The 17908-nt window shown below is 42.7% G+C and overlaps 1 protein-coding gene and 1 long non-coding RNA gene across 3 annotated transcripts in view; one reads left to right on the top strand and one right to left on the bottom strand.

Annotated features, from left to right (window-relative positions):
* LOC117878176 overlaps positions 1 to 17908 on the top strand; it is a 95200-nt gene that overhangs the window by 60693 nt on the left and 16599 nt on the right. The gene's annotated exons all lie outside the window — the stretch shown is intronic.
* The window catches only part of GALNTL6 (polypeptide N-acetylgalactosaminyltransferase like 6), a 948842-nt gene continuing 938762 nt past the window's right edge, over positions 7829 to 17908 (bottom strand). The window contains 1 exon segment of the mRNA XM_034772183.1: positions 7829 to 10592. Coding sequence (XP_034628074.1) covers positions 10425 to 10592 — 168 coding nt within the window. The 3' untranslated portion in view covers positions 7829 to 10424.

Below are 17908 nucleotides of genomic sequence, written 5' to 3'. Positions count from 1 at the left end.
AGACAAAGAAGGCAAAGGCAAAGCAGGAAATAGGGGGGAAAAAAAGAGAATAGTTGGTGATGTGGGGGTGCAAATGGTGGAAGTTTTGATGCTGGAGAAGGAAGATTGGGGATGAAGACACCAGCTGACCTTTAAAGGGCTAAAGAGAATGCCTAGAGAGAAACTTGCATAATCTTGCCTCTGGATAGCAAGTGGCAGTGTACTTGGTAGTGATCTGGATTGGCGGCTCCTGGAAGGCCTGGGTACTGTTTTTTCTCCATCTAGAAAAGCCTGCAATGCAAACTGCTTTCAGAGATAAACCTTTTATTTTAAGTTGAGATGAGAGCATTGACCCCAGTGTCCTGCTTCAGTCTATTTGATTTGCAACACATACCCACAAAGTCAAAACTCAGTGCTGGCTTGGTCACCCAACAAATCATCACTTTAGTTTTACTTTTGATACATTTTGTCATTAGTGTATTTTGGACTCTACAATTGTTCTCATCATTCTAAAAATGAACCTGTTGGAAAATACTGGTTACCCATCTGTTCCTGCAGATTAGTGATGGACTAGTTATAAAAGGTTTGACATGAATAAGCATCCAAAGTTTCCAGTGGTTGACCTTTGAAATAAAGGGAGGTCCTTCTCCCTATATTTCAAAGGTTAGCCTATCTATAATGCATAGGAGGAAAAAGCTGTGAGATTATGGTGGACTTCAATTTGAGGGACATATGCTGGAGGTTTCATGCTGCCAGTAGTAAAATATCCTTGGAATTTCTAAATATTATAGCTGACAATTTTCAAACTCAAAAAAGTGTTTCATCCAACACAGAGAAATTCTATACAAGACTTCTTCTTGAAGGATAAAGAGGAACTGATCACAGAACTTAAAATTAATGGTAACTTAGGTACAAGTGATCATGACTTGATCATATTTATAAAGAATAAAGACTAGACCAGTGAGAGAGAGATACTTGGTGCTTTAAAAGGAACCATTTCACAAAGTTGAAAATAATTATGAGGCACATCAGCTGGGAACAATTTAATCAGAAAAATGTGAGTGATAATTGGGAATTGTCTAAGAACTCGTTACTTGATGCCCCAAAAGCCACAATCAAGGAAGAAAGCCATAACTTATCTGGTTAGAGGGGAAGTGAAGGCATCTATAATAATAATATATAACAAATGGAAGAAAGGGGAAGTTGATATTATTGAATATAAATCAGAAGCTAGGAATTGTAGAAAATTGATAAGGGAAACAAAGGGACACAAGGAGAGATTAATGACCAGCAGAGTTAAGGACAGTAAGGAGGAGATTTTTCAGGATATTTGAAATTTGTCCATTACAAGATGGAAATAGTAGAATTATCAATAATGCAGAAAAGGCATTATTGTGTGTAATGAATATTTCTGTTCTGTATTTGAGAAAAAACAGATGATGTAGTCATATTTTATGATAAAACTCTTTCAATTCTACTAGTATCTCAGGCAGATGTTAAATAGCAGCTACCAAAAGTTAGACATTTTAAAATCAGCCACTCTAGATAACTTGCTTCCAAGAGTTTTAAAAGAGCTTGCCAAGGAGCTTGCTGGACCATTAATGTTGATTTTTCAATAAGTCTTGGAATATTGAGGACATTCCAGAAGACTGGAAGAAAGCTAATGTTATGTCAATATTTTTAAGAAGGGTAAACAGGATGACCCAGAAATTACAGGCCTGGGCAAACTAATAATAGATCCTGGGCAAGATAATGGAGTCGCAGATACAGAACTTGATTGATAAATATAATTAATGCCAATTAACGTGGGTTTATGGAAAAATAGATCCTGTTAAATTAACTTGGTATTTTTTTCCCCATGATATTGCAAGTTTGGTTGATCAAGGTAATAGAGTTGATATAATAGACTTCTATAAAGCATTTGATTTGGTATTGCGTGACATTTTTATTAAAAACCTAGAAGGATATAAAATTAACGTGTCACACTTTAAATGGATTAAAAGCTGGCTAACTGATAGTGTCAAAATGTGTAACTGTAAACATGGAATCATCATCAAATGGGTGTGTTTATAGTGGGGTCCCACAGAGACTGGTTCTTGGCCATACACTAGTGAACATTCTTATTCTGGAGCTGAAAGAAAACTTAAAATCATCACTGATAAAATTTGCAGATGACAAAAAAATGGGGGAGTGGTAGATAATGAAGAGGACAGGTCACTGATACAGAGTAATCGGGATCATTTGGTAAGCTGGATGCAAGGAAACTATGTCTTTTAATAGGGCTAAATGTAAATCTATACATCTAGGAACAAAGATTATAGACCATACTTACATGATGGGGGACTCTATCCTGGGAAGCAGTGACTCTGAAAAGATATGGAGCTTGTGGTGGATAATCAGCTGAACATGAGCTCCCAGTATAACCCTGTGGCCAAAAGACTGCAATCCTGGGATGCATAAATAGGGGAATCTCAAGTAGAAGTAGAGAAGTTATTTTACCTCTGTATTTGGCACTGATGTAACTGCTTCTGGAATACTCTGTCCATTTCTGGTGCCCACAATTCAAGAAGGATGTTGATAAATTGGAGAGGGTTCAGAGAAGAGCCACAAGAACGATTAAAGGATTAGAAAACATGCCTTACTATAATAGGCTCAAAGAGCTCAATCTATTTAGTTTAACAAAGACAAGGTTATGGGTTGACTTGATTACAGTCCATAAGTGCCCAGATGGGGAACAATTATTTAATAATGGTCTCTTCAATCTAGCAGAGAAAGATACAATATGATCCAGTGGCTGGAAGTTGAAGTTAGCCAAATTCAGACTGGAAATAAGATACAAATTTTTAACAGTGAGAATAATTAACCACTGGATCAGTTTACCAAGGGCCTTGGTGGATTCTCCATCATTGACAATTTTTAAATTGTTTGGATGTTTTTCTAAAAAAGGCAGCTCTAGGAATTTTTGGGGGGGTGGGGGCAGGAGGGGAGTTCTATGACCAGTGTTATACAGGATGTCAAACTAGATGATGACAATGGTCCTTTCTGGCCTTGGAATCCATGAATTTACTCCCTTCACATTCAGGGAGTATACAGGGCTTATGTGATCCATAGTCCTTACCTGTTCTGAGCTATCCGCTTCTTCCCTCCTTTTCCAACTAAATCAGCAAGACATAACCTCCTCACCATCCAGCTTCGCAAATTCCTCTGTGTAGGCTTGCGACTCATGATCTTCCTAATCTAGGTTTATTCCTGTCAATCACTTCTCTAGGCTAGCAACCTCAGTTTTACTGAATGAATCATGGGCCTAGCAGATCTCTGCTCTCTCTTGTAGCCCAGACCATTGTTTTATTTTAGTTTTAGTGTCATTTGGGATTTCCAGGCAAATTGTATCCTATATTGTATTGTACAAATGGGGATGCCCAGGGTTCAGAAGCAGACAGACTGGACATTTGTCGTCTGTGATTCTTTCAGCTGGGGAGTCATGGGCTCAAATTTTTAAAAAAAGGTTCAGGAATAGGACTGAGGTTACTGAGAATCAAGTTTTGTGTCCAATTGCAAATGTCTCTTAGATACTGGCATCACTTATCTAACACTGACTCATCACACCTCGCTTTACACCTCCCCCTATTATGCCAGCCTCAGTACCCAGTCTGCCTCTGCTTCTCTAACAACCATCACTGTGCCCCTTTCCCATGTCACTTGCAACACTTGGAACATCCTTGGCTCGTCCACAAGGCCATTTTACTTCTCCCCCTTCACATTCCCCCCCCACCACCCCAAAAAGATCCACTTCTACCAGGATGCCTACAAGTAGTAAATCATTAAACACATTTATGTACATAATTGAAAAAAAATAACCTGTTTCACTGTGCTCTGCACATACCATCACTGAATCACCCCATAGTCCTAGTGCTTTAGCCTGTCCTTTCTTCACTACCCTCATTCTATTGTCTTCATTCCATCATTGTTTGAAATTAGATTGTAAGCTCTTTGGGGCTAGAACTATTTTCTTATCTGCACAGGGGGATGCCAACTACACTATTGAGCACTGTAAAATAAATATAAATATCTAAGATAGCTAGACAGATGTCACCAAAGGTCTCTGGCATACCTAACCATCATGGCAGAAAGCTCTTCGTTAAAGTACCATCCATGGAAGGAGATACTTTCTCTATTAAAATCACTCTGTCAGCCAATCAGCATGCAGAGTGCTGCCACACAATATTTGGAAGTTTCACTTCACTGGTTGATAGTACTGGTATTAGTGATGCCTCGCAAGCTTACTGTATGGAAGTAGTGCCAAAATATACACCTTCAACAGTGTCCTCTGAACAACACTGAACTTTGGGAAACACCTGAAATGTTTTTCAATTTATCTCTAGCTAAAAGTTAGTATCAATTTAACATTTTGAATGACAAAGTTGCTTTTTCCTGCTTAAATCATTTTCTTGGGTATTGTGCACACACAACACTCACAGAGGTAATACCATAAGGTTACAAATACTCCTCTACCACAGTTACAAGGAGGACAGAGTTGATTAAAAATAATGCCATCAGCTAGAAAGGTACCAAACTCTGATTCAGATCCAGAGTACAACTTGTAATTAGAAAATACTGCATAGGGTAGAACAACTAAGGTAGCCATATTACTTACTCATTCAAAGTTTTTCCAGGTGAGGACTTTTGTTTGGGAACAAGAAGTCTGATGAACCTTTGACTGCTGTTTGCAGAGGTGCCAGGTATTCTTCCTGTTAAACCTGCATCTCCAAAAGCAGCCACTACCTTAAATATTATTGCAACTCCTCATTGGCCTATACTGTGAGATCATTTATGGAAACTCATTCTTTGTTTCAGAGAAGATGAGCTCTCAAAAATGATGTACAAAACCAATTCTGGGGTTTTTGTGCTCTTTGAACCAACAGATACAGCACAGATTTGTGGGCCAGCTAGGCAAGTCAGGTTTCCTAGTCCAGTCCTAGCCAGCCTCTACTTTGTGAGCAGTTCATGAGCTGTATATGTCTAGTACCCATCACCAAATTGCCTCAGGTCAGTTTTGCAGTTTGAAGGCTTTGAAGCGGTTTTTATAGCCACCTTGACTGATATTAAAATATATTTTTTTCTTTTTAATTTTCTGATTTAATGCGGATTTTGTATGTTCACATAAAATGCTGGATGACAGAGGTATAGCATGGGTGATAGCAGCTGTGCAAACCTCCTAATACTGCCCTGCTAACATGCCTCAACCCTGATCTGACTGGATAAGATGAAAGGGTAATGAAGTCGCCGTCTTATTTAGTCTTCGGCTTCTGCTGAGACTGCCAATAAGAATGCAAACTGGCATCAATTGTGATGAGAACACCTGTCCTTTGTGAAAAGGACCGAGACCACTAAATTCATTTCATTGGCCTAGTTTGAACCTTTTGCTACTGGTTTTCCATGGCCCCAGAATTTCACTTAGGTCAATGGAATGTAAGCACATACTGGGTTAAGAAATGCATGTCCATTTTCTTTTAAACTGAGATATCTTTATCATGATGAACTCTTCTGAAGACTAAACATTTATTTCAATATTTAAGGAGCATTTTGTCTATAAACTGACCTTATTCAGATATAGAAATATGCATTACGTTATGCTATTAAACACCCTTTCTCATTGTATCAGAGTGGGATTGCTGAAAGCATTGTCTCAAAACAACCTGACCTTTTTGAAATCAGATCACTACTAATAAGAAGTGAAATCTTGTCACAACGTCAGGACTTTTTCAGCAAGATTACTTCTCTGACATGTCAATCACTCTGACAGATTAAAGAGCTGCTGATGCCTCCTGGAAACATTTGAAAATAATTCTGTTTAGAAATAGCTGTGCTGACATGACTTTATTTCGCCTCCCACCCCACCTTTGTTATTTTATGACTTGAGATATTTGCAGGAAAACAAGACCTTGCTTTCTTAAGAGTTTTAGGTGGACCTGTTGCTTATTCCACTTTCTCTAGTTAAGGTCCTATCCTTTGTTACATTATAATTTCTGCAGCAATTACTTTTGATGTCACAAATAGATCTAATAACCTTAAGTGAAGAATGAACAGCAGGAGCTGACAAACTCTTATAAAATAAAGATTTTATTTTCAGGACCCTGTAAACAGAATCTCTCCTCCCAAAAAAACCTATGTTTTTAGAAACAGAAAAAATGTAGGGACAGTTCATCAGTTGGTGTAAACTGGCATAACTCCATTGAAATTCATTATATGTAGAACTAACTCTAAATAGTGCTTTTTAAGAATTTTGTATAAGATATGGAGAAATGCAACATTTGATGTGATTTAATTTTTTTTTTTTTTAAACAAATGACATGTTTAGTGGGAGTTCTCAAAGGACCAAAGTCTGCCATTTTGGAGAGATGCATGCTGACACGGAACAATTCAGCAGGTTCCCTGCATGCAATAAAGGAGGCAGAATTTATTTTTCATTCTGCCCTTTGAGCTGTGCAGAGTTTTTGGGGGTGGTGGTAGTGGAGGGTATATGGCTGTGGGAAGACTTGTAGAATTTCTACACATAAAATCACCATGGAACTCTATTGAGATCCATGGGAGGCTTTTCTAGGTATTCAAGGCAGGATTTGACTCTCAGTTTAACTTCATGCCTCAAAATCTCTCAGCTGCAGATGACAATTTATGACTAACTTAAGCTTTTTGGTGAAGGAGCCATTGTTTTGGCAGCCATGTCCCATTCTGAAGACCTATTATCACAACTGTGATTGTCTGACGTACGTCTGAGCTACACTTTTTGAATGAATTTTAACTTAAGTGTGGAGCTAGCTGTAAGTCTGCCACACTCTTAGACCCTTTTCCCTGCTGCACCAGAGTTTTGCTCAGCATAGCAGTAGCCAGTAATGGTGGTGGGGAGCTAGGTATGGCTGCCTGATTCTGTGCTGTGACCAGCTGGTGGAAAGGTCCCTAGAGTCTAGCATGCTCCAGCCACTCCTCATTCTCAATCCTCCCTGGCTTCAATATGTTTCTCCCCCTTCCACCACAGGGGATGGGAGAGAGGTGGTGATAGAGGAGCCAGCTATGTTAACTCTAGATCTGTTAGAATTCTCCAATACCAATGGAATCTTAAGCGGGGCGGATGGAGCCAGTTTCTGCCCCCTTTGCGCTGGTTCTGATTATGCAAAGAGGATAGAAAGAGGAAAAGAATCTGGCTTTCAACTTTCAATTGTATTTGGTGGGGATATGTGGTAGAAGTTTTGTCCCTTAGGACCATGTGCCTGAAATCTGGTCATTGATTTAAGCACTTTTTTTTTCATTTAGGGTGCCTTGTTCAAGACACACCACACACAATGGGCTCCCTGATAATTTCTCTGTGTGAAGTTGCACTGACCCTTTTCTTATAGAAACTGAAAACATTATCTGGAGCACCATTATGTTTTGTTAAAAGATCTCAATTTCAATTATGTGGACGTTTGTTCATTGATAAATGATGGATTTTAGAAAAACTGCCAGATTTCACAAATATTATCTAATTGCAAATAATGGGAAATTTTCCTGTGGCAGAGGTTAGTTTAGAGCAGTGGTTCCCAAACCTGTTCCGCCGCTCGTGCAGGGAAAGCCCCTGGAGAGCCGGCCGGTTTGTGTACCTGCCGCGTCCGCAGGTTTGGCCGATTGCGGCTCCCAGTGGCCGCGGTTCACTGCTCCAGGCCGCTCCCATTGGCATGGAGCAGTGAACCATGGCCACTGGGAGCCGCGATCGGCCGAACCTACGGACACGGCAGGTACACAAATCGGCCCGGCCTGCCAGGGGCTTTCCCTGCACGAGTGGTGGAACAGGTTTGGGAACCACTGGTTTAGAGCCAGAACAATATTGAGCACCTGGAAGAGGCATAGAATGTCTTTGCCAAAACAGCAGTCTAGTGTCCTTTAAGTATTTTAAACATCAGATGATTAGGATGCATTCATACACTGAATGCTATAAACTGTGCAATGCATTGTTTAGCCAGGTGTGCTGGAGCATTTAGAGCAGTTCTCCTTTCCCCCTTCTACCTCAGATGTACACTATTGATACCATGGCTTTGAGGGGTTTGGGCAAGTCCAAATAGATATCCTGGGAATTTCATTTTCACCTTTACACTTTAGACATCAATTTTTCTTCTATTTTCAAATCCTCTTTTCTCATGCTCAAGATGCAAATGAATTGTGCTATGAGTCCTGCAGCTGAGAGGGCTGACAGTCTGTAATGACCAGTCGGGGTCTAACTACAGGTAGCTATATAAAAAAACCCCCAAAAAACAAAAAAACCCCTTTCTGATGAAAACTCAGATCATCATCAACCTCTCCTGGGCTCAGGTGTAAAAGACCCTAAGATTAAAATCTGGGGTCTTGTCTTCCATGTGCAGTGTAGTGAGTCTTCAAATTAAGTCTGAACAGTAACATATTTAAAGACATAATGGGAATAGTTTAACTCTACAGACAGATTGCTCCTTGAACATTTGAAATAGATCTTTACTTACTTGCTGCAATTCTCCAACATACAGTTGTAATTCATACAATTGATTTTTCAGGACATGCATCCTGAAGGCTCCAGATCTGACATGCTCCTCCAAAATGTGCCTATGACCTAAGGTTTGGAAGCCATAGTCGCAAACAGCACACAAATGTGGATAACAGTCATCATCACAGATACAGCTGAAAGAGCAATAAACAAAACAAAATCACCTTCAACTATCAGGCTGGAGAGTTTAAATATGAACATTTTGGTTAGTTGGCCACATTTCTAGCAACATAAGACAAAGTTTTCAGATTAATTTCATACATATTTTTGAAAGTGACAAGTGCTATTACAGCCATCTCTTGTAGGCTTTAATGTCTGCATTCATGTTGCTTTCATCTGTTGGTTCAGGTTTCAAGTAAAACCAGGCCATTTAAATGTGCTCTTAATTTTAGAAAATCCAGAACTCTCTACTATGGCCCACATTGGTACTCATTGATTTCCACTGAGGAAGAACAGGCCTCTCTAAACAAATTTTTAACCCACTAACTCTCCCCCAACCGTGCCAAAAATATGTAAGATCTGATGGGCACTATATGCCACAACGATAGTCAGTGCAAGAAAATTTTGTGGTGGGTTGGATAGTTTTGTTTATGCTACTAAAAGGCGAAAATACTGAACTTTTTTTGAATTTTATACTTGCTTTCATTTCCTAACTGCCCCATCCAGAAATTTACAACGCCTTAGCTGAAAACTGTGGCACAGTCACGGTTTTTTAAATGATTTCATCAAGTTATCTGCAAAAGAGCTAACTAGTTTTACAGGACTCCCCACCTCCTTGCAAAAAACAAAAACACCCCCCTCCCTAAATTCCTGCAGGATCCTGTAAGCTGCACTGCAGGGAGCCAACACTTTTTAGCTGATGCCAGTGTACCAATGCTTATTTGGCTATAAGTCTCTATGATTTACAATAAACAATTAGCCTGTTACTCATGATGCCTCTTATGTCTCTGAATATTTTGATTTGATTTAAAGCAATTTTAGTTTTAATAAAAATACTGGAAAAGTAAATATAGATTTCCAGGGGAAATCCTTTCTGCAAACCTTGCATTGTGCTGCTATTATTGGTGCATATACCTGCTATTGAATGTCTTAAAGATTTAGTAGCCTTGTTAATCTTTTGGCCTTTAATTTAGATGAAGGCTATATTTGAATCAAGTTGATGAGTGTTAGGTAGGTTGTATCATATATCGAAATCTGATTTAATTGCTTTGATGGATTAATTTTTTTTCAAATGCTGAGGAGAAATGGGACTTTTGAAACCTTAGAAGTCTATTTCATGCTTCATTACAACATAATTCTAAACCCTTATATTTCTACCATTCCTATTTCGGTAATGAAAGGAATGTAATGGGGAAGTGTTTAAAATCATCATCAGCAATCTGAGGGTTAATCCCGCTTAACCTAACCTTTATTAAGAGAATGGCACCAGATCATATAGTTTGTCTGGAGTGCTGGGGACTGTTAGCATTCCACCAGTGTGGGTTAGTTCTTAACCTGTGATTTCTGCAGGTTCACATAGTAGTCATGCACACCATATACCCACCCCCAACTAATAGCATCCATTCATAACTACTCACTACAGCAGGATTTGACCTGAGAAACTCTAGAATTTTGTTTCAATTGATTAACTCAGAATGTTTTGAAAAGTTTTTTAAATAAAGTTTTCCCTTGGCCAGCAAGGGAATTGTCAGCCTGAAGTTCTCAGCAGCATCTGGTGAGGCTCTCAGCCAAGTTCTTCAGATACTGTACATCCACAATGACAGCCCATTGGCCTTTGCTGTGGCATTTGCTTAATCCTCAGAAAAGACTTCCTGGATCTAGGAAATTTAATTCCTGACTCCTTCGACCCAGATGCTGGCCAAAATGTAGTTTGCAATCTGTATGTAATCTGTATTTTTCCCTAGGAACTGGCCTTGCTGTTAAATTTTTCTAAAACAGTCATATTAATATGTTCAAAAATCCACTGCTGAGTTTCAGATAAAGGATCACATCTGTTCATGAAAATCTTCTTCTCAGCTGGGTTGCAATCTATGCAGCTGTTGCTTACCGGATGGAACAAAGTTTTGTCCTACAGGAATGAGAAAAAAAATAGAATTAAGTAGTAAATACCAAGTGATTAAAAGTGTTCTCATTTTCTAGAACTTGGATTAACACAACCTTAGCTGAGATTATTTAATTTTCTATAGATATTCTCTGAGCAATAATCTGGAGTGAAAAACAAAGCTGTTATTGGGGAGATATAGATAGCTGAGTGATTTCTTAGGACAAAAAGTGTTTGTCTTTTACCTCAGAGAATAAAAGCACAGAGACAAATGGCAACAAGCAATGATCTAATTTCCTATCTTTCCATCTTCATGAGATTCTAAGAAAAGTCTGATGTGCTTTCTGTATACGTCTGATACAGACTCCATGTGGCACTGGTTGGACAAGTCACTTAAATGCTCTCCCTCACTGTCCCCACTTGTAAAAAGAAGATGATAATATTTGTTTCCCTGCCTTATGGAAGTTTTCTGCGTATTAATATTTGTTAAGTTGCTTAGAAAACAAAAAATGGATATTTATTATTAACTGGGAGTTTTGGTTAGCTGGAGTTTGGTAAAATCAGGACTGCACTGTAAATAATGCAAGCACGGTCCCTTACAATTTGATTTACATCTGTCTAAATTCCAGCTGCACCGCTTGTTAGAGAACACTGAAGACTAACACATTGAATCTGAATCTTAGGTAAGGAAGAAAATATCCACTGGGTGCTAATATTTGAGGGTTGGAAAATTCTAATGTATTTGGATTTTGTGTGGTGTGTGGCTGGTTAGATAGCTGAAAAGTTTCCGTTTACTCTAGCTGTTGAAATAACATGTTACACTTACTCTAGCTGTTGAAATAACATTTCAGATAATCCCTGGTAAACATATCCAGGTTTTTCCCTCTGTGCCAGGCATGAGCCTGCCAACATTTAATACTAATCCAGGATGTGAACACTTGCACAGCCACAGAGTAGAAGGCAAGAAAGAGAAGAAGAGACAAACAAGAAAAGGTTCCTGTAATTTAGTCTGACCTATTTCTGGTTTCAGTACCTGCAACAGACAGACCAAATTCAAAAGTGCAAGGCCCAGTTCTGTCCTTCTTGAGGCTTCTCACCTCACATATCACTTCCCAAAGCTGGCAGCTGAATACAACTTTTTTCGACATATTTAAAGTAAAAATAATTTACAGAGACTCTGTCATTGCTGACAGGGCTAAATTGGACCATAGGCTTTATTCAGATCACTCATATGCAGGCTCCCACTTTGCTTTCCTCACCTCTGCCTGTCCATTGCATTTGTGTGAGCTGGCAGAATGTTTCAATTTGCAAGAATCCTGGTCTTTCAGGGCTAGGCTGTGCTATTAAAGCAGTGCCCTAAGGAAGGACAGATGCAGAGCCATGCTGCCCAATGAGAACACGAGACTCCCTTGTGCAGGTGTGCCCTTCTTTTTGAGGCTGATCAGCTCTAGCGGTCAGGGCTAAAGGGGTGTGGAAATTGCCCCTCCTTGCCCCCTCTGTGGCAGCAAGTGCTAGTGCCAAGCAGTCCCTGCACCCAGGAGAGTGCTGTGACTGTAACTGGCCCATACTCTGGGGGCTAGGGAGAGGAAGACTCTACGTCCTTCCTAACCTTTTGCACAAGGGCCAACCACATTCTGGTCCTCTGTGCTTTGAGACATCAGGCTCCTAGGAAACTGAAATACCCTGGTTGTACACAAGCAGAAAGCAACCTGTTCCAGCAGGAGAAATGTGCTATTCAAGAGCACTACTGCCTTCCCAAAGAAAGCCTGTGCACTTCTGGGTTAGTACCTGTAGTGCACATTTTTGGATTCATTATGGTTGCTGCTTTCCTTTTACAAGTTTTTGTAATTAGAAAGCAGACAGTGTCCCTTTAAGAACAGTTTTTTATTACTCTGAAAAACTTCTTGGTTTCTTAAACAAATGTTTATCCATTGTCATCTCTAGTTTTCTCTGGCCTGAGGTTTAATTATTACTGGGTCATGGATTTCAATGGAAATGGAATCAGGACCATAAAGGGTAACAGTAGTTTGTGCTCTAAAGCATAATTTTCCACTTGCAGCCAGAAGAGCATAGGCATAAATCGTCCTTCACAGACAGCATAAAAAGCCACAAGAAATCCTCCTGTAGATTTCAGTTCTGTCAGGAAAGAGAAATGAGATTTTTTTCTCTGCATGTGGGCAACTCTGAATATTATTTTAGAAAGAAAACCTTTTCCATAAGATAATGGACATACTAGCAGGCCTGGACTGCTCAAGTAATTGGTTCGATGTCTCATTACCTTTCACTTCTTCTTTAACTACAGCCAAGGTCAGTAGTGACTGAAAGTCATTATCCTTGGATGTCTGCAGTAGTTTATTTAACAGGAGGTGGTAGTCTCAGCACAGTTTCTCTCAGACAGGTGTCCTCATGATAAAAACCACCATAAGAATGATACACCCATTAACAGTCTCAGAGAAGCAGCTAAGGGCCTAATGTGCATGGTGAGAGAATTCCTCTGACAGTTTGTCCCTGCACCTCTGTCAGGCAGTCAGAGCAAAATGCTCTTTCTACCTGCTTTCTGGCTAGATAACTTTAGTTTCTGATGTTGTAAATCTAGCACCTTTCCTAATCACTACATTTAGAGTAAAATTATAGTATAATTAAATTGGTCTTTCACAACTGGCTTTGTTTTTTTAAAATCTACTAAATCCGTCCCTACTTAGTGTGACAGACCCAGACCAGTGGGGTATAGGACTCTGGTAGAGGGCAAATATACTGGTCACTGGAGGAGTAGTTTTCTGTTCTCTGAGTGACCAGAGCAGGGGCTACACTAGAGTATTCAGAAACCTGCTAGAACCAGTTAAGGCAGGCAGGCTAATTAGGACACCTGGAGCCAATTAAGAAGGAGCTTCTAGAATCAATTAAGGCAGGCCAATCAGGGCACCTGGGTTTGGATTCATTATGGTTACTGTCAGTTTGTGGGGGGAGTGTGAGGAGCTGGGAGCAAGAGGCACAAGGAGCTGAGAATGAGAGGGTGTGCTGCTGGAGGACTGAGGAGCACAAGCGTTATCAGACACCAGGAGGAAGGACCTGTGGTGAGAATAAGGAAGGTGTTTGGAGGAGGCCATGGGGAAGTAGCCCAGGGAGTTGTAGCTGTCATGCAGCTGTTCTAGGAGGCACTATAGACAGCTGCAGTCCACAGGGCCCTGGGCTGGAACCCGGAGTAGAGGGAGGGCCTGGGTTCCCCCCAAACCTCCCAATTGACCTGGACTGTGGGTTCTCCCAGAGGGGAAGGTCTCTGGGCTGTTCCCCAACCCACATGGTGAATCTCTGAGACAAGAAAATCCGCCAATAAGTGCAGGACCCACCAAGATAGAGGAGGAACTTTGTCACACTGGTGTCAGGGGTGGGATCTTGGGGTGCACAGCACGACGGAAGAAGGAGGGTGATTTAAACAAAAAAGGAAGAGGGTTTATTTTTTTTCACCACAATGGATGACGTAGTGCGGGCACTGATACAAGCTATGGCGGCCCAGCAGGAGGCTACCCGTGTCCAGGTAGCCGTCCAACAGGAGGCAGTGTGGCTGCAGCAAGAGACTAATCGCCTGATGATGGACCAGGCTGCTCAAGACCGAGCTATGTTGCGAGAACTGGTAAACCAGGTAAAGTCCCTTACAGAGCTGAATCGCGGCCATGATGGGACGCGGCTCATAAGGGCCAGCCATTGGCTGCAGAAAACGACACTGGAGGATGATGTAGAGGCATACCTTCTGGCCTTTGAGAGGACAGCCCTACGGGAGGACTGGCCTCGAGATCAGTGGTCTGGCATCCTTGCCTCATTCCTGTGTGGGGTGGCCCAGAAGGCCTATCATGATCTGCCTGAAGAGGCTGCAGCAGACTACCCCCAGCTGAAAGCAGAGATCCTGGCCAGATCTGGTGTAACAACAGCAGTGCGGGCCCAGCAGTATCACGGTTGGAGGTACCAGGAAGACAAACCCCCCCGGTCCCAATTGTATGAGCTCATCTATCTTGCACGAAAGTGGTTGCAAACAGAGTCCCGGAGTCTGGAAGAGATACTAGCGGTTCTGGTCATCGACCGATACATGAGGGGACTACCACCAGACCTTCGTGCCTGGATAAGGCAGAACGAACTCTCCACCTATCACGAGGTTGTCGCCCTGGTAGAGAGGCGAAGGACAGCGAGGAACTGACCCGACCAGTTAAGGAAGAGGCACCCAGGGTTAAACTAGCAGCACCAAGCCCTAAAGTTCGGGTGACTGGGCCACCAGGAGGGCCCAGGTGGAAAAAGAGAGAGGCTGAAGACCCATTAGAGGCCACAAAGGGTTGGAGCACTGAGGGAGAAGAGGAGCGTGATGTTAGACTACCCAAACCAAGAGACCGGGGAACGCCTAGGGCTCCATACAGATGTATGCCTGGGGGGAGTGGGGACACATAGCTGCACAGTGTCCCAATGCTGAGGAGCCTATGCATTGTAACCTGGGGAACTGGGCAGATCCATGCTCCCTAATCCACCTTGTGGGGGTCTCACTAACCCCACATATGTATACCAGACCAGTGAAACTAAATGGGGTAGAGACCACAGCACTGGTTGATTTGGGGACTACTATCACGCTTATCTCAGGGAAGCTCGTGAAGCGTAGTCAGCTGCTGCAGGCTAAACGTACGGGGATAACATGTGTCCATGGGACAGTTAGTTACTACCCCACCATCACAGTAAAAATTGAGATCCAAGGGAACACTACTGAGGTAGCAGCAGGTGTAGTCCCTAAACTCCCATACCCGGTGCTCATAGGGAGGGACTTCCCAGGGTTTGGAAACTTACTCCCAGTAGGGGGATTGGAGAAAGATGGGGACCCTAAAATTGATGAGGCATCCACAGCAGACTGTCAACCCCCAATCTTCTCTGAAATATCTCCAGATTTGTTCTCCACTCCCAGACAGGGTAGAAAGACAAAAAGGGAAAGAAGGGCAGCTAAGGCCTTGGGAACCCGAATACTGACCCAAAGCCAGAGGGTTGCTCTTGTAGGTAGGCGGACCCACGCAGCTGAAAAGGAGGCCACGCAGGAGGGAGAAGCACCTGAGTCTGACCCCCACCCTAATGCTTCTGAACCAGTAGAGGCAAAAGAGACTGGGCTCCTAGATCTGGGGCAGAAGACCCAAGGTATGACAACATTAGGAAGGAAGTGACTGAAATAGATGGGGTCCCCATGGAAGGAAAAACCCAGGTACCAGGACCCTACTTCATAATGAAGAAGGATCTCTTAAACCGGGTTGCACCAGTACAGGGGCAGAAGGTACAGCAGATCCTAGTACTTCAAAAACACCAGAATGCTGTATTAAGTCTTGCTCATAATCATCTTTTTGGGGGGCATTTGGGGGTAGAGAAGACCCTGGCACGAGTCCTACGACGGTTCTTCTGGCCTGGAGTACATGAAGAAGTGCGGCGGTACTGTGCCTCCTGCCCGGAGTGTCAGTTGCACAGTCCCTGTCCCCACTTGAGGGCACCTTTAGTACACCTTCCCATCACAGAGGTCTCCTTCGAGCGAATAGCCATGGACCTAGTGGGACCCCGGAGAAGACGGCTCGGGGCCACTAATATATACTTGTTGTTTTGGACTATGCTACTCGCTACCCAGAAGCTGTCCCCCTGCGGATCACGGCCTCTAAAACTATAGCCAAAGAGCTGGTGGGGATCTTTGCCCGAATGGGGCTACCGAAGGAGATATTAACCGACCAAGGAACCCCATTTATGTCGAAGCTAATGAAGGACCTCTGTACGCTGCTCCATATACCTACCCTGAGAACTTCGGTCTACCATCCACAGACTGATGGGTTGGTAGAAAGGTTTAACCGAACCCTCAAGGCTATGATAAGGAAGGTGGTAAGTCGGGATGGGAAGGATTGGGACACCCTACTACCCTACCTTATGTTCACTATCCGGGAGGTACCACAGGCCTCAACTGGGTTTTCCCCCTTCGAGTTATTATACGGGCGTCACCCCCGTGGCATACTAGATATCGCCAAAGAGATCTGGGAAGAGGAACCCAACAAGGGGAGAAATATAATAGAGCATGTAATGCAGATGCGAGACCGGATAGCCCGGGTTACCCCTATTTATGGGAACATTTGGAGAAGGCACAGGAGGCCCAGAGAACCCATTACAATCGCCAGGCAAAAGTGCGACAGTTCCAACCAGGGGATCGGGTTATGGTGTTGGTACCCACGGTAGAAAGCAAGCTTCTGGCCCAATGGCAGGGTCCCTATGAGGTGGTTGAACCCGTGGGGGAAGTAACCTACAAGGTGCGGCAGCCAGGACGCAGAAAACAAGAACAGATTTATCACGTTAACCTTCTGAAACCCTGGCATGCAGAAGAGGCATGCACAACGGTTCAAAAAGACCTAACCCAGGAAAACAAGCCTTCCAAACTGGTGAGAGTGTCTCCCGATTTAACACCATACCAGAAGAATGAGGTGTCTGAGATGATCTTCCGGAACCAAGATGTGTTCTCGACAAAACCGGGTTGAACAACTGAGACATATCACCACATCATCACAAACCCTGGGGCCAGAGTAACAATGAGGCCCTATCGGGTGCCAGCGGCAAAAAGGGAGGAAATAAAAGCAGAAGTAAAAAAAAATGCTGGAGTTGGGGATCATCAAAGAATCCCACAGTCAGTGGTCCAGCCCAATCATGCTGGTGCCCAAACGTGATGGCACCACAAGATTTTGCAAGGACTTACGGCGTCTAAACGAAGTATCCCAGTTCGATGCGTACCCCATACCTCACATAGATGAGCTAGTGGACCGTCTGGGTAATGCCCAGTACTTGACTACCCTACACTTGACAAAGGGGTATTGGCAGATTCCCCTTGCAGAAGATGCAAAGGAAAAGACTGCGTTCTCTACACCAGAGAGTCTTTTTTTCAATATACTGTCCTCCCTTTTGGACTACATGGGGCCCCAGCTACCTTCCAGCGCCTCATGGACAAGCTATTATGCCCGCATAACAGTTATGCTGCTGCCTACTTGGACGATGTGGTCATTCATACCCCAGACTGGGAAACCCACCTGGAGAAGGTGGAGGCAGTCCTCAGTACCTTCAGGCAAGCTGGCCTTACAGCAAACCCTGCCAAGTGCGCTGTAGGGTTTACAGAGGCCAAATATCTTGGCTACATCGTGGGGAAAAGGTCTGGTAATACCCCAAGTGAACAAGTTAGATGTCATCCGAAATTGGCCCCGACCAAGTCGCAAGAAACAAGTCCGGGCGTTCCTAGGTGTGGTGGGGTATTACCGTCAATTTATCCCCCACTTTGCCACAAGGGCAAGACCACTGACAGACCTAGT

This window comes from Trachemys scripta, chromosome 5, assembly GCF_013100865.1.
Source record: "Trachemys scripta elegans isolate TJP31775 chromosome 5, CAS_Tse_1.0, whole genome shotgun sequence".
In the NCBI taxonomy this organism is placed as follows: domain Eukaryota; kingdom Metazoa; phylum Chordata; order Testudines; family Emydidae; genus Trachemys; species Trachemys scripta.
This window is presented reverse-complemented; position numbering and strand designations above follow the sequence as displayed.